Consider the following 26,428-nt stretch of genomic DNA (forward strand, 5'->3'; position numbering starts at 1 on the left):
GACTTGTCTGCATCAGGAAGCCTCATTGCCGGTGTCCGTCCACACTGCTTTATTTTGCGAATCACCTACACTTTGTTTCCTAATCCATTTGACCGAATTAAACATGTAGTAGTATGTCCCAGGGTCATTCTGGTAATCTGGCATTCTATCTAGCTCAGCGCTGCCTTCACTCTGGCAGTCCGGCGCCTATAAATGGGGCACCACTCACCGGCACGGTCTGCACACATACTCATCATCAGCTTACTAAGCAACACACAAGAGAGCCAGAGAGAGGGAGAGGGAGAGAGACTAGAGAGAGATGGCAGCTACCAGCAGCACGCTCTCCTTCCCGGTGATCAACATGGAGAAGCTCCAGACCGAGGAGAAGCCGGCGGCCATGGAGGTCATCCGCGACGCCTGCGAGAACTGGGGCTTCTTCGAGGTGCCACTCACACACCACTCCACATACATAATCAACCATAATAAAACCTTATGAACAATCTAATGCTAACATGAAGAGTTCATATGCTGTTTATCGCCTCTTCAACTTTTCTGTCAGTCTGCGGCTGTCTCTGCCCGTGTTGGGGTTTCTGAAAGGAAAACAAAGCATTCTGCCTTTACCTAACATAACAAATAGTCTCGGACAGATTCTTATTCTCCATCGACCGGTCGAACATAATTGATTTCTAGCACAGCGCGATCGGAGCATCCCACTTCTAAGCATAGATGAACCGTGACCAACTGACCATTCACGCAGCTGCTCAACCATGGCATCTCCCACGAGCTGATGGACAAGGTGGAGCGGCTGACCAAGGCGCACTACACCAGCTGCCGCGAGCCCAAGTTCCAAGAGTTCGCGGCGCGGACGCTGGAAGCCGGCGAGAAGGGCGCCGACGTCAAGGACGTGGACTGGGAGAGCACCTTCTTCGTCCGCCACCTCCCCGCCTCCAACATCGCCGACCTCCCCGACCTCGACGACCACTACAGGTGCGCCTCATCGAAGACCTTCACCATATTATTAGTTGGCTACAACTACAATCCAATCAGTCGTTGATAAACCTTCTGTTGGCTTGATCTGAATAAAAGTTGAAGCGCCATGTCACCAGCTTTTGACTCAGGTTGCAAAAAACCCTGGGGATAATCTAATCAGTTTGTTAATATGGTGATCCTCAACTTGAATGTGTTTGGTCTACCAAGTTGAATTAGTGTAATGGCTTTTACGCAAGGCTACAAAGCCAGGCTGACGAAGCCACCTATCGTGCTAGGCCCAATCAGACACTTCGTAAGATAAGAAAAGCTATACTGCCTGACATGACCTGCTCCTATTAACGAAAGTAAACAATGTTCCAAATGCTCGTATAAGACTATATGGCACATCAAGATTATTTTCGTAGATAAGTAGCTTTTCTGCTAGTGTGTTTTAATATTTTTTTTGCCTGACGACTACAGGCATATATAGTTTGTTTTCCGATCATTCCGTGGCTTGACAAAACGACAAGTGTACATCAGAGTGCTGTGTTAGTCCAGTAACCATCACAAGTCGAATCACTTTTTTAGGAGCAAGTGACAGTGCAAGGGACGCGCTTTTATCTCTTGGCTTGGAAATCGTAATATTCCTGATTGAAAGCAAGCTAGCCTTGTCGCTGCAGGCAAGTGATGAAGCAATTCGCATCGGAGGTACAGAAGCTGTCGGAGAAGCTGCTGGAGCTGCTGTGCGAGAACCTGGGCCTGGAGCCGGGGTACCTGAAGCAGGCCTTCGCGGGGTCCAACGGCCCGACGTTCGGCACCAAGGTGAGCGCGTACCCGCCGTGCCCGCGGCCGGACCTCGTCAACGGCCTCCGCGCGCACACCGACGCCGGCGGCATCATCCTGCTGTTCCAGGATGACCAGGTGAGCGGCCTGCAGCTGCTCAAGGACGGCGAGTGGGTGGACGTGCCGCCCGTGCGCCACGCCATCGTCGTCAACATCGGCGACCAGCTGGAGGTGATCACCAACGGGCGGTACAAGAGCGTGATGCACCAGGTGCTCACGCGCCCCGACGGCAACCGCATGTCCATCGCGTCCTTCTACAACCCCGGCGCCGACGCCGTCATCTTCCCGGCGCCCGCGCTCGTCGCCGCCGCCGACGCCGACGAGGAGCGCGCCGAGGCGGCGTACCCGAGGTTCGTGTTCGAGGACTACATGAACCTGTACGTGCGCCACAAGTTCGAGGCCAAGGAGCCACGGTTCGAGGCCATGAAGTCCGCCATCGCCACCGCGTGAGTGAGAAGCGCCTACTAGCTAGCATCGAGATCGAGCCATCGAGGTGGCTGCATGCTTGCGTGTGCCGTGGCAAGCATTATATTATCGACATGTGTGTATTGTGTACGGTAGTAGATAGGCACGTAATCTGTGCTTATAGGTGGTGCCACGGTGTGAGTATATCGTTGAGTAATGTATTGCTTGCGTCTCAGATAAGTATGTACGTACGCATATATATATTTGTACTGTAAAGTTTGTACCACCGCCTATCTTATTATTACTAATTGGAGGTTCCTTTTGAAGCCTCCAGGTGAAGCTACCTAGGATCTTAGGTGGACAGTCTAAAAAATAGAGAAATTCTCAGAAAAATCAGAAACATCCAGCCATCAATTCGCCAACTCTAATTATAATAGCCATTGGGTCTGTTATTTTTTTAATAAATTACTCATCTTTGCCATTATAAAAATAGACTAAAGTAACTCCCTAAATATATATCTGAATTACCCACCTCTACCATTATAAAAAATAATCTAAAGTAACCCCCTAATCTTCATGTAAATTACCCACTTATGCCATTATAAAAAATATCAAATAACCCCCTAAATTTTCATATATATTATCCAATGATAACATAATAAAAGTTAAAATCAATCCCAAATCTTAAACAAAATTATGTTATTATAATAAAATTTTAAAGCACATTAATATAAAATTCTAAATTACTATTCCTATCATTATTAATATATTATTTACGTTATTATTTATATAAACATATATATACTAACCATAAGGTGTTTGTCACCATATATTCATGTACAAGAGAAGAGATAAAAATATCAATTTTCATGTTGTTCACATAACTCAAACAAAGTGTTCAATTAAACACATATCAAACATATATAGAGGTGTGATTAATATGTATTCTTGCAGTAATTGGTTAAAGAGAGAGCGTGAGATAGATAATCATTAGATATCTCTAATTAGCCCGTGCGGAAACACGAGTTGATAGACTCGTACCAGCAGCGTGCGTGGCCAGGAGTTGGTGTGTTACTGTTGCCGCCACATTAAGGCCCTTTTAGCAGAGCTCCACGAGCGGCTCCAAAACTGATGTGTATACGTGCTAAGCATGGTCCGGTTATGATTAAGTCGTATTGATATGATTTTTGACAAAGGTCGAATTAAATCCTATGGTATGATATTTACAGGGCACACCATCAGAATCACTTCGGATCCTTCATCTTCATGTTTGCAGACCACAATGATGTGTATCTTTGTTGTGTGTTGTCAACTTGAGACTCAGATTAAAGTTTGCATAGTTTTCACGGATAGATTGATTTACACCTGATACGTTCTCTAATTTTATTCCATCATCTAAGAATTGTAAAACATTTCCTAATATAGTTCCAAAGTTGGGTTCTCAATCTGCCCTACCTGTCAGATACCGAGCCCGATAGCCCACATGGTCCGTTGCACAAAGTGGTCTGGTCCAATTCTTTACTCCAACACCAACCACGAAGAAACCACGATCACCTCACAAAAAAGACGGAAACTAACCAAACACGGTCCACCAGCGAATCTCTCATCTCTATGGGTGAAATCATTGGGCCAATATTCCCTTCTCGGCTTCCCCTCCGGCGGTCCAGCCTCTGCCGACTCCAATTGCCAATTGGCAGCTTCCTTCACATGCGCGCACGCCGTAGGGGCGCGCGCGGAAGAGGCCGGAGCCCGGAGGTCAGGCTGCACCTACCGCGGGTGATGACGCTGGACTCATGCCTCATGGTGGTGGTGGACAATTTACATGTACTCCACCACCATGTGATTTCAAGCCCTGGCCGCCGTGGCGCTGAGCAGGGGAGCACTACCGGCACTGGTACGCCCCCGTAGGTGTCGAAAGGCTCAGGGAACGTGTGCCGTGGTGGTCGTACAGTGGAGCGCGGAGGACGGTAGATTTTGGGGAAGTTTCCATCCGTGCCCGTGTCCGTCCACTGCCCACTAAACCGTGCGTGTGCCAATGCCAGGTCGAGCAGTGGCGCTTTTCATGGGATCAGCGACCTCGCCATTTCTGGAGCGATCGCACGTGATTTCAGACAGGTTTTGTTAACAAAATTTCAATAAAAGCAGTATTGCTTTGTGACCTTAAAGACTTTCCAATTCTCATTCCCATGGTGTTGTAGTCAAGATGCTCGCCAAACTACCAACTACTAGACAGTTAGCTAATTAAAGTTTTTCAGGAGTAGGGGGTGGTGCTAATAAAAGGCCAAACACTGACGCCGCACGGGAGACGCCGCACCCACTATCATGGGTTTCTCTACTCGAGTGCTACCTACCTACTGTACACTGTCGTCCACGCTAAGCTAAGCACCATTTCCGGCACAAATATTCTCAGACAGTGATGGAGCAGGAGTCAAACAGATCACTCGAGGGCCGAGACAAACCCTAGTGGGTCACATAACATGGGAGCAAAGGCTAAGCCATTAATGAACCTATACTAATCAGCTTATAACAGTAGCATAGTTACATAGTAGACTAAACAAAGGTACCCCCCATCAGCCAAGGCTGCAAAAAAGAAAGGCGTACAGCTAGAGCGGTGTTGGTTTTCTACTAGTCAAGGCTGCAGCAGAGTAAAGAAAGGGTGAAAGGGCGCAAAGATTCCAACATCCGCTGATGGCTGCTGGCCGGCCTGGAATCCTCGCCACTGTTGTTTCAGTTCTTCAGAGTTCAGACCGTCGATGGGAGGTCGCACTTGCCCATCTCTGTAAACAATGCAGCAAAGAAACCAGTGAGATCACAGGTTACAACACAATCAACCTTAAAAAACAGCAAATTCTCTGATCTAACAGCAGATTATTATCGCACTCCCATCCTATCATGTGAGCATGAAGACCCATTCCGAGACGACCACTGGTCCACGGCAAGGAGACACGTACGCTCAGGATACGTAATGAGTGGAGTAAAGAATGCAGTAGGGTACAGAGCGGGCGGTGCAAAAGGCACCGGAAGTGGCAATCAGCATCCAGACACGGGCCTTGTGCTAGATTTCTAGCACGCACACATTCCGAAAAAAAATCTCGTATGCATAAAACACTAAATGAAGTTAATTTGTAAAACTTTTTTAGGAATTAGTGTAACTTTTCATGACGAATCTAATAACGGTAATTAATCGGTAATTAGTTACAGTGATGCTACAGTAACTATCCTCTAATCGTGCTGTCAAAAATCTCATTAGATTCTCCAGGGTCACTATCGCGGGATTCTGAAGTTGATTTTATAAACTAACTTTATTTGACACCATAATAATTATATAGTTAAAATTTGTTACTATTCCCTAGCGCTACCAAACAAGGCCACGGTCTGCGACATCCAGACATCCAGAAACGGCACGCATCACCATGGAGGAAACCCAGGACGGAGAAAGGACACTGAACACAGGACGGGTCACATCACACCGAGCTACGAGCCACCCCCCCGGTCCCCCACCTCCTTCATTATTGCACGACCTGAGCAAGCACCAAGCAGCAGCCAACTCGGGCCCTGTTTAGTTCCTTCAAAATTCCAAAACTTTACAAAATTTCCCATCACATCGAATATTTCAATGCATGTATGAAATATTAAATGTAGCTAAATAAAATAACTAATTACACAATTGGATTGTAATTTGCGAAACGAATCTTTTGAGCCTAGTTAACCTATGGCGGGACAATAATTATCAAATACAAACAAAAATACTACAGTGTTTTACACCCAAATCTTTACGCAACTAATCAAGGCCTCGATCCCAGTGACAGCAGCTCGGATCCAATGCAGGCTTGACCACTGACGGCCGTGAGGAGAGGAGTGACTGCTAAAAATCACAGTACCAGTAACGGCTGTGTGATGGTAAAAGAGCGAGAATCATTCCCGGACAATTGCAAAGCACCTTTAATTTGATTTGAACTGTATACCAATCCGTAATCTGCCGGGTGATTAAGCATGGATTGTAAGGGATGTTTCGCGCCTAGGTTCCTGCGATCACTTTTGCCGGAACTGTATGGGTTTTTTTGAACGTAATGGAACTGTATGGCTTTGGCAGAGTACTGCTGCTACTGCTCGGCATCATTTACGTGTGTGAAATAATGGAATGTACCTAGAGTACCAACATTTTTCTACCAACGTGATGGAACAAATTCATGGAGATCAATGAGTGGCACGAATGGTACTGTAGCAGGGAACGCAGTCACGAGAAAGGAACGATTTTTTGCTGGGGAATTGGAAATGCACGCGAAGGAGATGAGCGGCGGGACGACTTACTCGGTGCCTGGTTGACGACGTGGGCGGCGCCGGCGAAGTCGCAGGTGCCGATGGACCGGCCCTTGCGCTGGTAGTAGTCGTTGAAGGCGTAGGAGGCGTGCGCCACCATGGTGTTGGGCTCGAAGCACGCCGCGCCGGGCTGGATGGCCTTGCAGTCCGCGCCGCCCTCGCCGCACGCGTAGTTGAGCGCCGCCTGCAGCCGCTGCTCCCCGACCATCGCGTTCGCCACGCACCACGCCTCCCCCGTCGTGACCTTCACCCCGCTGGGCGGGTTGCCGCTGGCTGGACCGCCGTTCTCCTGCCAGCCGAGGCCGCCGCTGCCCTGGCTGCCGCCGCCCGCCGCGCCGCCGCCGCCGCCGAGGACGAACTCGACGTCGTACACCTTCTGCTGGTTCGGGTAGAACACGCCGTAGTTGCGTTCGGATGTCGGGCCGGGCTTCTGGTTCTCGTTGAAGAGCGCGAAGAGGTACACGTCGATGTCGGCGTCCGGGCGGCGCGGCGTGCCGGCGTTGCCGGAGAGCACGCGGCGCGCCAGGTTGCCGTTGTACGCCGCGGCGTTGGCAGCCGAGGCGCCTACCTCGCTGGCGTCACCCTTGGACGGCCACCCCGTCTCGGAGACCACCACGCGCACGCCATTGTAGTTCCCCAGCCTGCTCACCGCCGCGAAGACGGCGTCGAGCTGGGCGTCGAGGAGGCTGTAGTACTTGAGGCCGTTGCCGGGGTCTTGCACGCCGTCATTGGGGCGGAACAGCGCGTAGTCGAGGGAGATGTCGCCCGCATTGCCGGAGTAGGCGAAGAACGGGTAGGCATTGACCATGAGGTAGGAGCCGGTCTGCGCCAGGAAGTCGAGCAGGGGCTTCATCACGGGCTGCGCGAGGTCCTCCCGGAACGCGCCGGCCGAGGACGGGTACGACGTCGCGAGCGCGGTGAGCGCGATGGGGGACGACACCTTGACGGCCTTGTCGAGGTTGAGCCGGGCCAGCGCGGCGTGCACGTTGACCATGGCCGGCACGAGCTGCGCCGTGACGTTCTTGGCGGTGGCGAAGACCTCGTTCCCCACGGCGATGCCCTGGATCTGCGTGGCCGGGTAGTAGGCCGCCACGTTCCGGCGCACCCAGAGGAGCGCGTAGGAGGCGCGCGACGCCGCGGCGGCGAGCTGCTCGTTGGGCAGCGCGACCACCACCTTGATGCCGGTGTTGGCGAGCGCGCGCAGCACGGTGGGGTCGGTGTCGTAGAGCTTCACCTGCGTGATTCCCTGCTGCTTGAGCAGCTGCACCACCGCCGCCGGGTTCGGCAGGTTGTTCGCCACCCGGCCGTAGTTCACGCCCACAGTCCCCGCCTCTGCAATGCAAGCCACAACAGAACCACACCGGTCAGACACCAAATCGTCACCTGCATTCGCCCTGCCGCATTGCGTTAGCAGAGCATCAATTCTTTCTTGCGCATTCCGGCGGCGGTTACCTGCCGGGCGAAGGAGGAGGAGCGGCAGCGCTGCGGCGAGCATCCCGGCGACGAGGAGGGCGCGCCGTTGGAGCGCCATTGCTCTGCTGCGGCGCGGAGAGGCAGAGCAAGACGGCAAAGGCGGCGCTGAGGTGAGTGGACGAGAGTGTGGGGAATGTGCTGGAGCGGGGGATTTATGGCCGTCGACCTCGGGAGGATCGAGTCCAGCTGCGATGGCAAGAGGCGGGCGGGGAGCGCCAGCCTCCGGGGGCAGGAGGCCGGAGGCGTGGCCCGCTCGCGCGACCGTTGCTCGCTGCGCGCCGGGCCCCAGCGTCCGGCCATTTCGGCTGGGGTGTGTGGTGCTTAGTGGGTAATCAATGTCGACGCTGTGGTGTGATGAATGGGACTGATGCCAGTTGGTGCCTCGTCTCAACGGCTCCAAAATCTTGTGCTCCTTTTCCCTTTCCTGTTTTGTCCCGTTGAGAAAAGCTCCTTTGTTCTTTCTTCCGTGCGTTTTGATGTCTTATTGCGATGCATCATGCATGAGACCCATACTAATATGGTAATGTTGGAGCATCTCTTAGCACATTGATTCTTCGAGTAGTATTCAAACGTGCAAAATACCAGATTGTTTAGCTTCACAATAAAACGTTTCGATTTGGTTTCCAGCGTATTGGCCCTGCACACGCATAAAGCCGTCCATCGTGCTCCTATCCGAGATCCCAAATATCACTGTCGCAGCACCGTGACCCGACTGGAGGGGATTTTACAGACTCGCTGTCGCAGGATAATGCGTGGTTGGCCCCCTGAAGGGAACGGGCAGATAATGGTTTGGCTGGCGCTGGCCGACATGAAATGGCAGCCGTCAAAGTTAGGCCGCCTGCCGTACTTGCGTGTTCACAACGGCCAACAAGCTACTGTTCCCGGCGACTTAAGCTGACCGTAATCTCACGAGATCGAAAACCGCGTGATGCCGACAGCGACCCTGCACGCGTGGTCCTGTAGGATGTCATAGCTAGCAGAGACTCGATCAGCCGACTTAATTACGTGGTTAGTGAAGGCGATCAAGCCACGCGTGAACGCCAACATTTACAAGAGCCAGTCAGGTCGATCTGGCCCGGTTGCAGTAGCTACTCCTCCACGAGGTCGTTTTGGACGGGTGACCATGCCTGACAGAGCAAGCGCACCGACTCAGCCATGGGAAAGTGCGGGTGCAGGGCAGGCTGTTAGAGATATTGCTTGAGTATCAAGTTTGTATATGTACGTGTGTAACACGAATTGTGCTGGATAGAATAGAATCCCATGTAATTAGGAGAGCTAGCCAAATCTGTTACACACTTTCCTTGTGTAAACCATGCTAGGGGTGCTTCCTAGCATTATATATTAACACGCAGTCGTGCACGGAAAAGGTGCAACGCTTACAACCAAATACATCTACTCTTTCATGGTACCAAGAGCCAAACTCTAGATTGCATCTAGTATGGCGAGCGGTGCTTCCAGATCGCCATGGCGTCGCCGATCGGCCTTCCCGTCTCCGAGAAGCTGAACAAGACCAACTTGGTCCTCTGGAAGGCTCAAGTCCTGCCGGCCATCCGAGGAGCACAACTGGAGGGCCTCCTCGATGGTACGGTCGCACCTCCTCCTAAGGAGATTGACGTCAAGCAAGGAGACAAGACTGTCAAGGGTGCCAACCCAGACTACGCCAAGTGGGTCGCCCAAGATCAATCGGTGCTGAGCTACTTGCTCACCAACATGTCGCGCGAGGTCATGGCCCAAGTCGCGACAGCAAAAACATCCGCTCAGCTCTGGCGGGCGGTTGATGAAGTTTTCTCGTCACAGACTCGAGCTCGGTCTGTGAACACGCGCATTGCGCTTGCAACAACTAAGAAAGGTAATCTCACTGCAGCCGAGTTTATCGCTAAGATGAAAAGTCTTGCAGATGAGATGATCATCGCCGGCAAACCATTAGGAGATGAAGAGTTTAACTCTTATATCCTCACCGGTCTTGGTCCTGACTACAACCCCCTCGTGACGTCCATCGTGACGTGCGTCGAGCCGATCTCCTTCACTGAACTTCAAGCTCAAATCCTGAGCTTTGAGCAACGTCTGGAGCTTCTCCATGAGGGCTATCAGTCCTCGGTCAATGTTGCGACACGGGGTCGCAACTCTAGCCGTGGCAACAGCCGTGGTCGCGGGGCTCAATCCCGTGGCAACGGCAACGGCAGTGGCGGCCGTGGCAATGGTGGCCGCGGTCGTGGCAACGGCGCCAACAATAGAGATGGGCAGCGCCGATTCCCTGGCAGATGCCAGGTCTGCTACAAAGAAGGTCACTCTGCACAGCAATGCTGGCATCGCTTCGACGCCGACTATGTCCCTGACGAGCGTCACGTCAACGCCGCCATGAACTCCTACGGCATCGACACTAACTGGTACACGGATACAGGCGCCACTGATCACGTTACCAGCGACCTTGAGAAGCTCAGCGTCCACGACAAGTACACCGGCAACGATCAGATTCGCACTGCAAACGGGGCAGGTATGAGTATTAACCGTATCGGTCATGCTGTTGTTCGTGCTCCTGGTCGTAACTTGCATCTTAAAAATGTTCTTCATGTTCCTCATGCAACAAAGAATCTAGTATCAGTTCATCGTCTTGCATCTGATAACCGAGCCTTCCTTGAGTTTCATCCTAATTTTTTCTTGATAAAGGACAAGGACACGAAGAAAGTTCTTTTGGAAGGCAAGTGTAAACGAGGACTCTACCCTATTCCAGCGCCAGAAGGGCAATTGTTGAGCGCAGTCAAGCCTTCCAGTACCCGATGGCACAATAGATTGGGCCATCCAGCTCTTCCTATAGTTAATAAAGTTATTAGCCAAAATAAACTCCCATGTTCCGGAGAAGTGAGTCTTGAGTCCGTTTGTGATGCCTGCCAACAAGCAAAAAGTCATCAGCTTCCGTATCCTAAGTCCAACAGTGTGTCTACGTTTCCCTTAGAGTTAATTTTCTCCGATGTATGGGGACCTGCTCCAGACTCTGTTGGGCGAAAGAAATATTATGTTAGTTTTATTGATGACTATAGCAAGTTTACCTGGATTTATCTCCTCAAGCTCAAATCTGATGTCTTCTATGTTTTTCAAGATTTCCAAAAACTTGTTGAGCGACAATTTGATAGGAAAATTCTTGCAGTTCAAACAGATTGGGGAGGCGAATATGAAAAACTCAATCCTTTCTTTCGGAAAATTGGCATCACTCACCTTGTTTCATGTCCACATGCACATCAACAGAACGGGGCTGCAGAACGCAAGCACAGACATATTGTTGAGGTTGGTCTCTCGCTTCTAGCCGCAGCATCTATGCCGTTGAAGTTTTGGGATGAGGCGTTCCTTGCAGCTACCTATCTGATCAATCGCACACCCAGTAAAGTCATTGACTTCACTACTCCCTTAGGAAAGTTGTTTCATGAGACACCAGATTATTCTTTTCTTCGCACCTTTGGGTGTGCATGCTGGCCCAATTTACGCCCATACAACTCTAGAAAACTTGAATTTCACTCAAAACGTTGTGCGTTCCTTGGCTACAGCAATCTACACAAAGGATACAAGTGCCTTGACATATCCACCGGCCGAGTATATATATCTCGTGATGTTGTGTTTGATGAAAATATTTTTCCCTTCTCGGAACTGCATGTTAATGCTGGTGCACGGCTTAGAGCTGAAATTAATCTTCTTCCCGGTCATCTTCTTAATATGCCTGAGATACCATTGAGCACAATAACACATGATCCGAATACTGTTAATTGCTCTAATCTACCTGATCAAAACTCAGGACAAAATGCTGCCTTGGAAGATGATTTTTTGCAGGGAAGCAGCGGCACAGGCTTAGAGGTGGATCCGACTGCCCCCAACGAGTTCGGCACCATCGCGCAAGGGGGACAACACCAGCTCCCGACTACCTCTGCGCATGAAGCTGATGGCATGCCAACGCCGAACTCCACTTCGCCTGCGCTAGGGGGAGCAGAGGATGCATCTACTGCTGCTCCTGATGTACCAGAAGCGCCAGCGCCCTCACGACCAAGGACCCGATCACAAAGTGGAATTCGGTGCCCAAAAATCTACACCGATGGCACTGTGCGATACGGCCTGTCAGCTAGCGCAGAAGAACCGAGGGACTTGGAGGAAGCCCTAGGAAATAAAGATTGGAAACAAGCTATGGATACTGAACACACAGCGTTGATCAAGAATCAAACGTGGTATCTTGTCCCTCCTCAAAAAGGTAAAAACATCATTGATTGCAAATGGGTTTTCAAAATTAAAAGGAAGCCAGATGGTTCAATTGATAGATACAAGGCCCGTCTTGTTGCCAAAGGATTTAAACAGCGATATGGAATTGACTATGAGGACACGTTTAGTCCTGTAGTCAAGGCTGCCACAATTCGACTTGTGTTGTCTATTGCAGTTTCTTATAGATGGACCCTTCGCCAACTAGATGTACAGAACGCGTTTCTTCATGGCTACCTTGAAGAAGAAGTGTTCATGAGGCAACCTCCTGGGTATGAAGACACAAGTCGGCCACACTACATATGTAAGCTGGATAAAGCTTTATATGGTTTGAAACAGGCCCCTAGAGCCTGGTTCTCTCGTCTAAGCACGAAGTTACAAGATCTCGGATTCAAACCGTCCAAGGCAGATACGTCTTTATTTTACTTCAACAAGAGTGGTGTTACAATTTTCCTTCTTGTATATGTTGACGACATTATTGTTGCAAGCTCATCTCCGAAGGCCACAGCGGCACTTCTGAAGAATCTGAATGATGAGTTCGCTCTCAAGGATCTTGGCGACTTACATTATTTCTTGGGTATTGAGGCGAGCAAGGTACAAGATGGAATACTCTTAACACAAGAGAAGTATGCATCAGATCTGTTGAAGCGTGTAGGCATGGAGAATTGCAAGCCAGTTAACACGCCGCTGTCACCATCTGAGAAGCTTTCAGCATATGATGGAGAGCTGTTGGGTGCCTCTGATTCTACGCCGTACAGGAGTATAGTAGGAGCCCTACAATATTTAACCTTGACACGGCCGGACATTTCTTTTGCCGTGAACAAGGTATGTCAATATTTACACAAGCCCACTACACTTCATTGGACGGTGGTCAAGCGTATATTAAGGTATTTGAGGAATACAGTAGGCATTGGGCTGAAAATACAGAGGTCATTATCTATGCTTGTGAGTGCATTCTCTGATGCAGATTGGGCTGGGTGCTCAGATGACAGGAGATCCACTGGAGGCTTTGCAGTGTTCTTAGGCTCAAATCTGATTTCATGGAGTGCTAAAAAGCAAGCAACTGTGTCTAGATCAAGTACAGAGGCAGAATACAAGGCTAGGGCGAATGCAACAGCTGAGGTTATGTGGGTACAGACCTTGCTAGAAGAATTAGGGGTCAAGGCTCCTAAAGCAGCACGGTTATGGTGTGACAATCTTGGTGCAACATACTTGTCTGCAAATCCTGTGTTTCACGCCAGAACTAAGCATATTGAAATAGATTTTCACTTTGTCAGAGAAAGGGTTGCTCAAGGATTGTTACAAGTTCGGTTTGTATCTACTGGAGATCAAGTGGCGGATGGTTTCACCAAGGCATTACCAGTAAAACAACTTGATTGGTTCAAGAACAATCTCAACCTAGGAAAGGTCTGATTGAGGGGGAGTGTTAGAGATATTGCTTGAGTATCAAGTTTGTATATGTACGTGTGTAACACGAATTGTGCTGGATAGAATAGAATCCCATGTAATTAGGAGAGCTAGCCAAATCTGTTACACACTTTCCTTGTGTAAACCACGCTAGGGGTGCTTCCTAGCATTATATATTAACACGCAGGCGTGCACGGAAAAGGTGCAACGCTTACAACCAAATACATCTACTCTTTCACAGGCTCCGGCTGCCGATCGACTAGCTTTGCCGTTGCGGGGCACGGCGGCGAAATAAGATGGGATTAATGGTATTTTAGGACAGATCGGATTAATTATTACTTGAGCAGGTAGCCGGAGGTTTGATGTGTGTTAACAGAAAGTCGGTGTGGCTAGCTGAGGTGGTTGATGGTTTAGTAAAGGCAAAGCGAGATGGACCAAGGGGGGACGCAATCTTCTTTAAACCTCGGTTACTTCTTTACATGACGGGCGGCAGTTGCGTACTTGAGTCCCCCGGGGCAAGAGTGCATGGGGAGTGGGGACCGAGCGTGCCGTGTTGGCGTGTTGCGTCGGGGGGGGGGGGGGGGGGGGGCGCCCCTTTTAGGTGAAGAGAAGATGGAGCGGAGGCTCGTAACAATGGACGGCCGCGCAGGTCGGAGCAGGTACGACCGCGTGTAGTTTTATTTGTAGCCAAGTCACGGGCAAGACGAAAAAACGCGACGACGAGATGGAGACGGGCACATTGTCAGGGTAACGGGGGTGTCCAAAGTCCTATCCAGACACGGTATCTGTCACAGCTCGCATAGATCGTGACGCAGGAAAAAGGGGGTAGAATTTCTAAATCTACATCCCCATGATCCATACTTGCTGTATTGGCGACTTTGTGGGTTGTATACTTGTATGTAATCATCAAATCCTATACTGCGTGGCAAGTAACTTATTAGCAGCTACTCAAGGAGCATCATGCATAATCCATGCCATCCATGCTCGCTCTTGCTTGTTCTCCACTCCGGCTATAGCATTCTCGGCCGTAGACCATGTGAGGCGAGCTCGCCAGCCGCCACGCCCCCGAAAGCGTAATGCGTAACCCGCCGTGCGTGTCTGCTCAAGGAAAGCCACCATGGGAGCAATCAGGGCGCACGAGACGGCTTCGTGGACGACAGGTAGGCAAAGCAACTTTGAGAAATTGAGAGAGCAATTCACCGGGCAGTCGATCGCGCGTGGCCCGTGGGCACGAGACGACGACGGGGGGGGGGGGGGGGGGGGGGGGGTCATCGGAAGGGTGGAAAGGCGAGGACAGCTTGGCAACGGGGGCCGGGCTCGTCCTCCACCGGGCGCGCGCCATGTGCGCCGCGACGCGATCGCTCGTCGAGAAGACCCGGTGGTGGTCGCGAGCGAGGCGACCCAACTGGTTGCCAATGCTCATGTGGGGGCAAGTGGGGGGAGGGAATTATGGCCTCCGGATTGTTCGCCATCGGCGGGGGAGGGTCGCCGGCGTCTGCTTCTGATCGGTTCTGGCGTGCGCGCGCCGGAGCTGGATTGTCCGGATCTGCAGCCCTCTCCCTCCCCTACACTCTTTTGACGAAAAACAAGAGAGCGGAGCCGCTTTGCATAGGTCTTACTGTTCCTTGCCCATTATTCTCTGGCAGTTTCCTTCCCTCCCAAAGCACATGGCAAGGGCGGGTTGCCATTCTCAACTTCCTAATTATAATTAGCACCGCTTGTTGGAGTTAATCTCCCTTTACACTTGCCTCTGTCAGACTGGCACACAGCAGTCAGTGCCGCGGATGTACTGTCCGTGGCACGGGGGATCGATCTGATTACGGCCGTGTTTGGTTAAGCCTAAAAAAATTTTCGCGAAAACTTTTACATCTTTGACCACTAATTTAGAGTATCAAATAAAGTCTAATTACAAAACCACTTCTACAACCCCGTGTGAATCGCGAGACGAATCTAATGAGGTCTTAGACCGTATGATCAGATGATTGTTACTGTAGCATCACTGTAGCAAATAATTAATTCATTACCGTCATTAGATTTGTCTCGAAAAGTTACACTCATCCCTGAAAATTTTTTGCAAATATGCTTCATTTAGTACTCCATGAATACGAGATTCTTTTCTCGAAAAACATGCTTAACCAAACACAGCCGCGCATCATAACCTGTCAGTCAGCATGCCTCCCATGTGGAAGTGTGGAGTATTTCAGGGCGGCTTCCTGCACCCGGCAGGGCATTTTCTGCCGGTGACTGACAAATTCACCCTCTTCCATTGCGCCACGCCGCCACCGCCATGGTTTGGGTCGTCCCCTCTCCCCGGTGGGCAAAATGACGAGCACGCTCGGCCAACCCGCGTCACGGCGGCGTCATCCGGGTAGGGGTGGTAATGGGCCATGGCCCTAATGGCTTTTTCACAGTCCAATAAAGCCTTTAAAATTTTTAGTTCAAAAATACATATCCTTTTAAGACCCGATCCTTAGATTTTCTAGTTCAAAATGTTGGGCCCTTTACCACCCCTGCATCCGGGACGATGATTGGAGCTTGGATTATCTTACTGTGCCTGCCACCCGATCGGTCGCGGTAATGCGATAACCATCAAGAGTCTGCAGGGCTCATGTGAACCCCACCTTTATTCACGCAGTGGGCACCCACCTCTCGCACAGCCACAGCTCTCCTCTCCTCTCAAACTGTTTCTCACTCGTGTGAGGTGTGACCCGCTTGGACCATCGGAAAGCCAGGCCATTGCCTCAACGCTGCAGTTGCGATCACGGCACCCTCACAAAGTCATCAGGTTCAGACTCAGATGAGGACGTATCACAACTGCAAGGCACAAACTTTGTTGTACTCCATACACAATGCAGCTGGTTCCTAGTAGTACTAGAACGTAGAACCAGCAGCTTCAGATAACTTGGCGGTGGCAGCGTCACACGGCTTCAGGTTTTCAGTGTCTAGTACTCTACTCCTAGGATGAGAGAGCCTGTTTCGCTCGTCCCCGTCAGGCTAAAACGGGGAATCTCAAGCCCGTTAGATCTGCACTGTTGCACACATGGATGCGTCTACCAAACCCACATGTGGCCTGCCCGTGGGTGATGCCTGATCGGCGAGGCAGCAGCAGGCAACATGCGCGGCAGGCTGGGCCGCCTCCTCCTCGGTGGCTTCGTCCCCATGTGCAGCCGGGCAGTACACATGACGCAGGAGAAGAATAGACGATATCTGGCTGAAGGAAATGAGATCAAGAAGTATTTTGAAACATCTCACCCCTCCAGATTCTTCTCCCTCCTCCAGTCGTTGCAAAAGAAATGGATTTCAACCCAGGATGGGAACACAAGATTTAGGCCTAGCGGCTGAATTGGACTTGTCAATTGTCATCGGCAATGGTAAAAGCTGGGAATGCTAACCTCCTTTCGGTTCAAAGAATCAAAGTACGTCCATAAAACCTCCTCCACCTTTTCTGCTAGTAGATACTTTTTTTTTGCTAGTAGATACTCCACCATTCTAAATTATAGATTGTTGAGGGGTAGTACCAAGGAGGACGATGCATACCAGTGCAAAGGAAGGGTTTACGCAGATAAGCTATCAGCAGTGCTGATTTCACATGTACAGTAACTCGGATATTCAGTAAGATGAAAAAATGGCGCATTAGGAAACTTAACACTGAACAGATACTCAAAGACTATAAAAAATTGCTGTTCACATGAAGATTACAGAAGGATATGCACAAGCCTATTATACAACCTATTACAACGAAAAGCAGTAAGGTGATCTGCGTATGTACATTTTGCAGTTTTTTGATTCACTGCTTTGCCGGTACTTTGTACACAAGGAAACTGTGGGTTAGAGCTATGTTACGGAACTTTCAGCGTTAGCACAACTTCTGAATTTGACTCTTCAAAGGCTTTTATGTTTTCCTAAGGCCCTGATAAACTCAGTTACTTATTGTTCTCTCTCCATATTATGTCCAGCTTACATTGTTTTCTCTTTGCCTCTGGAGGATTTTCCCTGAGTTAGTTTGTTAAGCGGTCAATTCCACTGTTATCTCGTTTTAGTCTTCCTTCTCTGCACAGAAGCACACCATGAACAAATTCAGAGAAGTGAAAGGAAAGCAAAAGAGAATTTGAATCCTCATCCATGTCTTGTATTTATGTAGAATGCAGATGTTAGGATAAATAAACATTTAAGTTAGTCCTAGATACATCAGAGTAGAAAACTGACTTTATCGGAGTTCTCAATACATGTCCTCTTACTAACATACAGTTAAATTTCCTTAATACAGCTGGACCGTGACTTTCATACTCTTTTTTTAATAAAAAAAGTAGAAGTATATAGGTTTAATGAAAAGGTGTAGGTGCTATCACAACATAAATCAATAACGCTAATTCCGAGGTAAGATAATACTTCTATGAATTCATAAGTATTGTTGAGTGAACACAAGAGCAACAGCCTGCTTAAGTATTGAATGTGCGAGTACTTACAGGATGATTCTGGCTACTATACTTCCGAGCTCCTTCACGGTAGGTGGCATATGGTACTCTAGTTGAGACACGAGAGAGGCGCTGGAGAAACACCTGAATGTGATTGTAAATGCTGCAGGGAAGCAGTAGTATTAGCACCTAGAATCATAATGCAAACACGACATTGAAATTTCTTTAGGGTCACTTGACTATATTACAGCGGGGGTAAGGGTCACTTAAAATTCAGCACAAACTGACAGAAAATAAAAACCATTTTGAAGGACAGTTCTGAGCTCAATTGTATACTGAGGCTTCTTTATCATTCTTGATTGCTCATCTAATATTTTTCTGATCTTACTAAACTGTAGCACTGCATATAGATGCGGGAAGAAAAAATACCTGAGCCGGTGCCTATTACATGTTGAAAAGAAGGCAACAAAACCATATAAAATGCTCCGTATTGCTCGAAAAATCTGAAAAAAGGGTCAAAGTCATATGATAGTTCAATGTTAGTTATATGATGATAGTTCATTGTTAGTTTTGGCTATGTCAACAATCTTTTGATACCTGATACAGAAGATCTTTCCAGAGTGATTCCCAGATGCTGTTATCTGATGTAAGAACAGCTGATCTGGGTACAGATCCTGCTTGATATAGTGCACTTAATGTTGACCAGCTCTGCCTTAGAACACTGACAATATCAACAAAAAGGTCCACAACGAAGCTTGATAGCCCAAGCACTAGTCGGAAAGGTGCTGCTAGTATCTCTCCAAGGAACCAAATTACAGGGTACAGAACTGCATTTACTGGCCACAAGGAAACAAAAATAGCAAGATATCAGGATAAAAACGTGGAGGGAAAATGAAATAGATGAGTTGAGAGGTTAAAGCAACCATACCAATGGTAACTGCAGTACTGAAGACGCACCAAAATGGCCAGATGATCATCTGCATTGTACCAAAAACTACACTACAAGACGTCTCCAGTGATACCATGACAACTGAGCCCAAATATCCTACCGTCTCAGCACAAAGGTTCCACATTGGCAAAGTAAATTCAAGAACCTCCATAATAGGTCCCGCAATTGGCTTTGTCAAAACACTAAAAGCAGACTTAACAGAACGGACAATTTTAAGAGACCATGTAAAAGCCTGCTGGAAGTTATGCAGGAAAAGCATAGTTCCTAGATACTTAAGTCTTGATATCATTTCCCATGTTTCTATCCAATCAAAGAAAGGGCCAAACAATCTTGATGCAGTTGCCTTCAACATGGGGACATTCTTGTAGAGGTCATAAAATCCTATAAGAACAGTGATTAATGACATCAAGACATATAATGCTCTGGCAAGAGGGCACATCCACGGGCGGTATATCTTGCAAAACACTGGATATGACTGAAGAAATATAACCCATGAAGGAAGGCCATACTCGAGTAATGTTAACAATCTCACGTCAGACAGTATAACTTCTTTCAGTCCGAATGGGAGGTCATGATCATCAAAGCGGAAGCAGATCAGCACATCCTTATATGTGCTAGGCTCTAATAGAGGCTTAGCACTTTCATCATCACTGCCACATGATGAACATGACGATGACGAATATTTTGGCGAAGTCACAATTTCTGAGTATGATTCTTCAGGCACACTACTTCCATCATCAAATTTTGCTATTTTTCTTCGCTTGTAAGGCCCAGAGCAAGGAGGTGGCGCATAAGATGAGTCTAAGAAACTTGATGACTTTCTGAATATTTGGACATGCCCAGAATCATCACTATCACTCAGTGAATTCTCACATTCAGGTGTTAAGAAATCATTCTGAGCATCATAGAATACATCACCTATACAGCAAGCACATAAATGGTTAGTACTATAAGCTAAAGCAAGGAAGAAGAGTAGGGTTACTATAAATATTTTTACCGTTAGAAGAGATGCTGTCCAAATACTCTTGCAGGAGCTGACATTCAAAGTGATTTCCTGAGAACCAAGAAGTGACCAATGATGATGCCTGCTTGACACTATCAAATTCCCATCTCTTCATAATTTTGGACTCCACAGCCATAGATGTATCGGTCTACAGTGATACTAAAAGATATGAGCTTGTGCCACCACTTTAAATTCATCAGTGTCATCTGCAATTGTTGGATTATTTTTTCTCGAACAAATTGTAGGATTATCAACATTGATAGACCATACCTGAAGTTCATTTAGATAATTGATGCCACGCACGTCACCCCAGTCTACCTCAAAAATGATAAAACCATATAAAGTTTGATGCAGCTCCCTATTCAGTATGCGAGCATCCTTCAACTTATTTACTTGAAGTCTCTTTTCCCGCATGGCCTCATCAATCAAGGAATACCATCTGGACGATTTATTTCGCAAATGGGGAGCAGATATTGGGTTTGTTGAGAATACAAGCTTTCCATCAGTTTCATCTCTCTTTCTCCTAGTCCTTGAGTTCGCAAAAGGGGAAAGCCTTGACTGCAGCACAACATAGCAAGAACCAGGTTGTTGTCACACAGTAGTGAAATTTAAGCAAGAAAAAGATACTGTAATATTCAAAGTGGTGCATAAGAAGTGAAAATAATGGACCTTAGTAACCATCAATTGCCAAAGATGAGCAGGTTTTGTATCCTGATCTAGAAGCCATGGGCGGTTGTCAAGCAATATGAGAAACTTTTTGGTATGAGGGCACAGAAAAATTGTCAGCTCTGCAAGATACGACTGTAAATCCCTGCATTTAAAATGAAAGAAAAAACTAGTTTAGTTATGTCTGATGAAGGAAGTTCATGATAGATACAAATCAAAATTTACTATCATCAAGCAAATCAATCCCAAAATTTTGTGCCAAAGACATATTCTAGCTTACATGAGCCAGGACAAACAGTAGCAGATGACAGAAATAAACTTTTAGATGTCAAATACAAGAAACTAAACAGATTCAATCATGGAACTAAAACTGAAAAATGCTCCCCACCACAGTTGTGCGCTATTTCCTACAACAACATTGTTATGAAAAGATCACAGCACAGCACTTGTTTGCTAATACTGGCGTATGATGGGAAAGAACACACCGGACGTTCAACTGTGAAGATATCTTGAGCTGCTAATTTTTTTTAGCTTTTCTGTTGATAGATACCAATATGCACATGACATCTTCTACCTACGAAAGCTGTGCGATTCCACGAGCGGGGACCCGATCCACATCGCCCGTTAACCCGGTAACCGTCGGATTCACACACTAGACAATATTAGCCATTGGATTGGGTCTCACCCGCAAACCCGGACTGTGGATCGGGCCTCCTACCTGGTAAGTGTACCCGGGCACGTGGATCGGCCCGTTAAGCCAGACCTGGGCACCCGTCCAGGCTCGCGTGTGTGCACGCTCGCCGTGGGCACGTCGTCGCTGCACCGCGCGTCTTGCCTCCGCCGGCGTTCAGAAGACCAGATCCAGTCCCAGTCTACCCGCGGATCCGCGATGGGGCAGGCGCGGCCTAGGCGGATCCGGCGGCAGCAGACACTGCGGACGCGGCGAGCGGCGGCCACTGGCGGCGGCGTTGTCAGGTGGCGGCGGGCAGCGTCGGCCGCGGGCAGCGGGTTTCGCGGGCGGTGGCGGCCACGGGCAACGGATCTGCGGTGGGGCGGGCGCGGCCCAGGCGGATCCGAAGGCTGTGGACGCGGCCGACGTTGCGGCCACGGGCGGCGGCCGCGGGCGGTGGTTTTCGTCACTGCGGCCGCCGCCGTGGCGTCACCGCGTCGGGCCAGGACTTCTTCGCCCAGGCGAAGCCGGTGGACGCGGCGAGCTGCACGGGGCCATCGCGAACCGCCTCCTTGAAGCTGCTGGACACGGTCCCCCCGAGGAGAGCTCCTAGCGCGCCTCCCTCCCTGCCCGCCTCTGCGCCTCCAGCCCCGGCCGCTGCCCGCGCCCCTGAGGCCAGCAACTGCCTGAGCCAAGGCCGCGCCCCCCTGCTCCTCGCTCCCTGGCCGCTGCTCGCGGCCCCTGGTGACCGTCCCTCCCGGCAGGTTGGACATGAGGTATGTGGTATGCCCGCTCTCCCCTTCTCGCTATCTCCTTCGCAAGCGAACCTGGTTTGTGATTCCGATGGAATCTCTGCCTGTCCTCTCCTAACTACCAGTTCGAAACATTGCTGCTGCAAATAGGCTGTACAAATGTTCTGTCGCCACAATCTATGAGCAGTTGATTAACAATCAATGTCACACTCAATCAATGGCCGTGCAAGATATCCTGATTGGTAGAGAGTAGTTTGTTACTGCACCGAATAAGTTAGGATGCAAATACTATGAGCAAAATCGAAACCCATGCCACAGAGTTGCAAGGTTTTAAATGGTGTGCACCGAATTGCTTCATTAGACTCGTATCAGGCTTACATTTTGCAATATCACTCTTGCATGCCCTAAACTCAGTTGAGGTTGCAAATTTCCTTGACAATAACACAATTCATCATCTCAAGCAATTTGGTGTCTTGTGTAATTTGATGTGGCGTGGGTCTGGTAGCAGAAATTCCTCGACCAATTCTTAGGGTTCAGATGCTGTTATCTATAACTATAATAGAAACATATAATCAACTATAGTTTTGTGCATATGCACCTTTATCCTATGTTTATCTATTGCCATATGGTCCAAAGATTTTTATAGCTCTACTATTGCCTTAATCTGCATGTTTGACAAACATTTATAATCCTTGTTTGGATTGCAAAACTAAATTGTTTTCTACTTACATTTTCAGGATCTGGAAAGAAAAAGAAACGACATAAGGTAACTTCTCAAAAAGAACAGCAGAGATAAAGGTACATTCTTAAAAACAACTTATGTTAGTTGGATTGCATGATTGATAGCAACTACTATATCCCCTCTAATTATATTTGTGTTTCCCTCACAGATCTTACTGTCAACAATGGAAATGCAGGTAAGCAAATCACAATTATGCAAGTAATATTAATCATGGACAAGGCTAACACATGATTTTTATTTCCGATTAGGCGAAGATTACACCAATTCCAGAGATTCGTGCAACAAAAGATGCAATTACTATCCAATGCGATGATCTCAAGGATCTGGGAGCACAGAGGTAATAGTGAACAGAACACCATCAAGCATCTTGGCATGGTTCTGATCGATCAGAAGGTAAAAGGGCAACTTCATTCCCTTTTTTCAGTCATATAAACTACCTTTTGACTTTTAGACATACATTCTTATTAAATATAGTAGATGGTTATATCTAAATAGAAAAAAATAGGGATACCTGTCTCACATGATTCAAGAAAAAATTTATCTTGGTCCAAATTTTTCTCTCTGCCATATAACAACTTTGTACTCCTTTCACCTGTCATTTTACTTCTGCTGTCTCAATCACTGATAAATGGCATTTTCTTAACAATCTTATATATTCATTCTACTATTTGTACAAGCAGAAGACCTATCATTTAGAAGTCATGCTAAATTAAGACATGCCAACTAACAACCATTTTGCTTTACATACAGGGACATGCAATCTACTCGGAAATACCACCACAGTTGATAAATAAGTTTAAGCCATATATGGAAGAAGGGAACATCGTTTATATAAGCAAGCTAGGTGTGGAAAAGGCTAAACCAGGCTATAGAGTCGTAGATGGGCCTTACATGTTAAAATTTGGAATCAGAACAGAGTCGATACATGCGGATACTGATGACACAACATTTCCAAAGTATGTATTCTCCTTAACTCCAATTGAACACCTATCACAGTATGTGGGAAGAACTGATCGTTTCCTAGGTAAGAGTAACATATTTATCATGTATATTATATTACACAACAACTCTCATACAAGCACTAAAGCTATAATATGTCTCTACAGATGTTATTGGAAAGATTGCAGCAGTATCAAATGCAGCAGTTGTGCGCAATGCTTCTGGTGATTTTACGATGTGTAGAGTGATAAAACTTGAAGACCATAAGTAATTTTCAATACAAACCTCTACATATAAATAAACCCACATAGTGTAGGTAACTTTCACTCACATTAACTTTTAAATTCCATTGTCGCAGGGGAAACTCAGTGGATCTATCGCTCCAAGGACAAAGAGCTCTTCAGTTTGATGGTGAGGCAGTCCTACAAGTTTTATTATTCAATTTTCTACTTATTATTCAATTCCTCTCTAAAAATTAAATTATATATACACAACTTTTATTTAGTGATTTATACACTAATTACTTTGACGAAGCATTAATTTTGATTTGCTCTTTTCGTACTCACAGGTTCTGGGAACAATATTTTGGACTGCAAAGCCACGTGGAACTAGCTATAATTTAGACTACCAATGTTATAACTACAAGCACCATTCTGGTAGCCTCAAAGTTATAGACTCTCAAAATGGTGATCTTTTGCTTAGGGGGATCTAAACTGAAAACCTCACTGTACTCCCCGCAAAAAAAAAATGGCTGTTCCAGTCATCTACCATTGTCTGCTGCTAGCTGTTCCAAAGGGTCCTCACATGAACAGTGTAGTGACTGTGTAGTTTATAATTCTTAGTATTTTGTGTTTGCAAAGGGTCATCTACTGGCCAGCGCGGCAATGCCGCGATGCCTTTCTAGTACATACTGATCAATCCACAGGAAGTATGGTGACAGGCAACTTAGAAGCCTGGGGAGTTTTTGGTGGGACCACCGAATAGCGTGCAAATTTTACTACGCATAGTCGAGCACATTCCGTGGATGAACATGTTGTGAGAAAGACTATGAATGGTAAAATAGACGGCCCCGTGCATGACATTTTCGACCATCTGTCGCCTCAAGTAGCAATATTCCAACAGTGGGTTTCCTTTCCATATGGCTACCATGTGTCCATGTACTCCCAGTTGTGTACACCCCCCACCCCCCCACCACCCCGCGCGGAAACATCTACAGAAGGGAATTCAACTACAGAGAAATTTTCTTTTCAAAAAAAAAATTAACAGAGAAATTTCGAAATTTTGGGTTCCAATTCATGAGCCTGTGTAATAGTTTCTGTCTGTTTCTCAAAACTTGCAACTTTCTTCCCAGAGTGGCACAAACAAGGAAGTCATCACTTTAAGGATTATACCTGCTTCGCGGGCAGAAGAGGTAAACTGAACTTAGAAAAGCAAAAAAAAAAAATACGAGTTGTTTTCTGAGAGGCGCAAATTATGAAGTGCCTTACTGAACATCGCTTTCCAGAAAACGTAACATCATCAGCGCAAACAAAACATGCCACTAGATTGTGATGTCAATAATGTTGCAAACCAACGCAACTCGCAAGGACAAAGAACTGGAATCCCCCCCCCCCCCACACACACAGCACCAACACCTCCCCCGGAAGCCGGCAGTCGCATTGCCGTCAAACGAGCATCAACCGCACAAGAAATTCCCAGCACAGGAGAGAAAATTCGGCGAAACACGTACCCGATTTGCAAGCTGGTGAGCGGGAAGAAATGCCGCTTCTCGCCGCCCCGCACCATCTCGCCGTCGCGGCGTCCTCCTCCGCCCCTGAGGAACGCCGAATTCCCCGCATCAAGCGGCAGATCAGACGCCGGAGACCCCAAATCCGCAAGTGAATCGAGCAAAGTCGGGGAGCCTCCCTCCTCCGCTCGTCGTGTACCTGCGCCGAGGTCAGCTCTGTCCTCCCATGGTGTCGTGCTTATCCGCCTGCGTAGGTGGTCCGGGTCCGCAGCCCGGAGTTAATGCCCGGCGCGCGGGCGGTAAAGACACCGCCTCGCCTCCCCCTCCCCCTTTCTCCACGCGGCACCAAATCGCCAATGGCTACCTAGACTTGGACAGCTCCTCCCGCCACCGACGATCGGTGGTCTCGTGCTCCGCCGCGGCCGCGGCGGGGGAGCAGGGCGGTGACCGGATCGCGGGGAGGCGCGGCGCCCCAGGCGGGAGGAAGGCGGGCAGGCAGCCAACCAACCAGCGGCGGGCGCGGGGGGCTACGGCCGTGGCAGCCTTCCCTTTTGCTCCGGGTAACTTCTTCCACGCGGTCACGCGGAGGCAGTTCGGGATATTTATAACCAGATGACATGTGGGGACGACGCTCTGACGACCCCACCCACCAGGCATCTCGGGTTTGTTTAACGCGGGCGGGTGCGTCCGGCGCGGTGCCGCGCGAATTTTGAGGCACCGCGTTACAGCTGGTGGGACCCGGCCGGCGGTTTTGTGTGCTTGCCCCACAAGGCAGCGTGATGCGCCTCGGCAGCTGTCGTCATCGCCTCTGGCGCTTCCGCTTGCCGCGCGTCCGAGCAAGGGGGCGCACCACGGGCCTCGCAGTTTCCCGCTGTCTCGTGGGTTCAGACGCTGTGGGTCCACCAGGCAGAGGAAGGAGCTACTCCGTAGTAGA

The 26,428-nt window shown here is 48.5% G+C and overlaps 4 protein-coding genes and 1 non-coding gene across 5 annotated transcripts; 3 read left to right on the plus strand and 2 right to left on the minus strand.

Moving 5' to 3' along the window:
- The first annotated feature begins 210 nt into the window (after positions 1-210).
- Positions 211-2,520, plus strand: LOC120643379 (1-aminocyclopropane-1-carboxylate oxidase 1-like). The gene is made up of 3 exons (XM_039919737.1): positions 211-421; positions 737-966; positions 1,629-2,520. The coding sequence occupies exons 1-3, from the start codon at positions 299-301 to the stop codon at positions 2,239-2,241; spliced, it is 966 nt and encodes a 321-aa protein (XP_039775671.1). The 5' UTR covers positions 211-298; the 3' UTR covers positions 2,242-2,520.
- A 2,093-nt stretch (positions 2,521-4,613) lies between these two features.
- Positions 4,614-8,207, minus strand: LOC120643371 (glucan endo-1,3-beta-glucosidase 11-like). The gene is made up of 3 exons (XM_039919726.1): positions 7,969-8,207; positions 6,508-7,848; positions 4,614-4,973 (listed from the first exon to the last, which is right to left on the minus strand). Exons 1-3 carry the CDS (start codon positions 8,045-8,047, stop codon positions 4,939-4,941), a joined length of 1,455 nt encoding a protein of 484 aa, XP_039775660.1. The 5' UTR covers positions 8,048-8,207; the 3' UTR covers positions 4,614-4,938.
- A 1,702-nt stretch (positions 8,208-9,909) lies between these two features.
- Positions 9,910-10,048, plus strand: LOC120658237. Its single transcript, XR_005668559.1, has one exon. It is a non-coding gene; the product is annotated as a small nucleolar RNA Z247 (small nucleolar RNA).
- A 7,217-nt stretch (positions 10,049-17,265) lies between these two features.
- On the minus strand, positions 17,266-26,068 carry LOC120643389. Its single transcript, XM_039919748.1, has 10 exons — positions 25,694-26,068; positions 25,498-25,581; positions 20,669-20,810; positions 20,270-20,557; positions 19,994-20,147; positions 18,976-19,914; positions 18,645-18,883; positions 18,477-18,550; positions 18,099-18,210; positions 17,266-17,682 (listed from the first exon to the last, which is right to left on the minus strand). Exons 2-10 carry the CDS (start codon positions 25,551-25,553, stop codon positions 17,659-17,661), a joined length of 2,028 nt encoding a protein of 675 aa, XP_039775682.1. The 5' UTR covers positions 25,554-25,581; positions 25,694-26,068; the 3' UTR covers positions 17,266-17,658.
- LOC120643397 lies at positions 21,655-24,621 on the plus strand. Its single transcript, XM_039919758.1, has 8 exons — positions 21,655-22,111; positions 22,825-22,885; positions 22,978-23,004; positions 23,078-23,222; positions 23,580-23,853; positions 23,936-24,035; positions 24,127-24,179; positions 24,337-24,621. The coding sequence occupies exons 4-8, from the start codon at positions 23,118-23,120 to the stop codon at positions 24,378-24,380; spliced, it is 576 nt and encodes a 191-aa protein (XP_039775692.1). The 5' UTR covers positions 21,655-22,111; positions 22,825-22,885; positions 22,978-23,004; positions 23,078-23,117; the 3' UTR covers positions 24,381-24,621.
- Positions 26,069-26,428: the final 360 nt, after the last annotated feature.

Source organism: Panicum virgatum, chromosome 1K (genome assembly GCF_016808335.1).
Source record: "Panicum virgatum strain AP13 chromosome 1K, P.virgatum_v5, whole genome shotgun sequence".
In the NCBI taxonomy this organism is placed as follows: Eukaryota; Viridiplantae; Streptophyta; class Magnoliopsida; order Poales; family Poaceae; genus Panicum; species Panicum virgatum.

Coding starts and splice junctions, on each gene's coding strand:
- LOC120643379 (XM_039919737.1), top strand. CDS start 299: ATGGCAGCTACCAGCAGCACGCTCTCCTTCCCGGTGATCAACATGGAG. Junction 422..736: donor AGAACTGGGGCTTCTTCGAG/GTGCCACTCACA, acceptor CCATTCACGCAG/CTGCTCAACCATGGCATCTC. Junction 967..1,628: donor GACCTCGACGACCACTACAG/GTGCGCCTCATC, acceptor TTGTCGCTGCAG/GCAAGTGATGAAGCAATTCG.
- LOC120643371 (XM_039919726.1), bottom strand. CDS start 8,047: ATGGCGCTCCAACGGCGCGCCCTCCTCGTCGCCGGGATGCTCGCCGCA. Junction 7,849..7,968: donor CCTCCTCCTTCGCCCGGCAG/GTAACCGCCGCC, acceptor CTTGCATTGCAG/AGGCGGGGACTGTGGGCGTG. Junction 4,974..6,507: donor CGTCGTCAACCAGGCACCGA/GTAAGTCGTCCC, acceptor CATTGTTTACAG/AGATGGGCAAGTGCGACCTC.
- LOC120643397 (XM_039919758.1), top strand. CDS start 23,118: ATGCAATTACTATCCAATGCGATGATCTCAAGGATCTGGGAGCACAGA. Junction 24,036..24,126: donor ATAAAACTTGAAGACCATAA/GTAATTTTCAAT, acceptor CCATTGTCGCAG/GGGAAACTCAGTGGATCTAT. Junction 24,180..24,336: donor AAGAGCTCTTCAGTTTGATG/GTGAGGCAGTCC, acceptor TCGTACTCACAG/GTTCTGGGAACAATATTTTG.
- LOC120643389 (XM_039919748.1), bottom strand. CDS start 25,553: ATGGTGCGGGGCGGCGAGAAGCGGCATTTCTTCCCGCTCACCAGCTTG. Junction 20,148..20,269: donor ATTATCTAAATGAACTTCAG/GTATGGTCTATC, acceptor GTATCACTGTAG/ACCGATACATCTATGGCTGT. Junction 18,551..18,644: donor GGAAAGATCTTCTGTATCAG/GTATCAAAAGAT, acceptor CCCTTTTTTCAG/ATTTTTCGAGCAATACGGAG.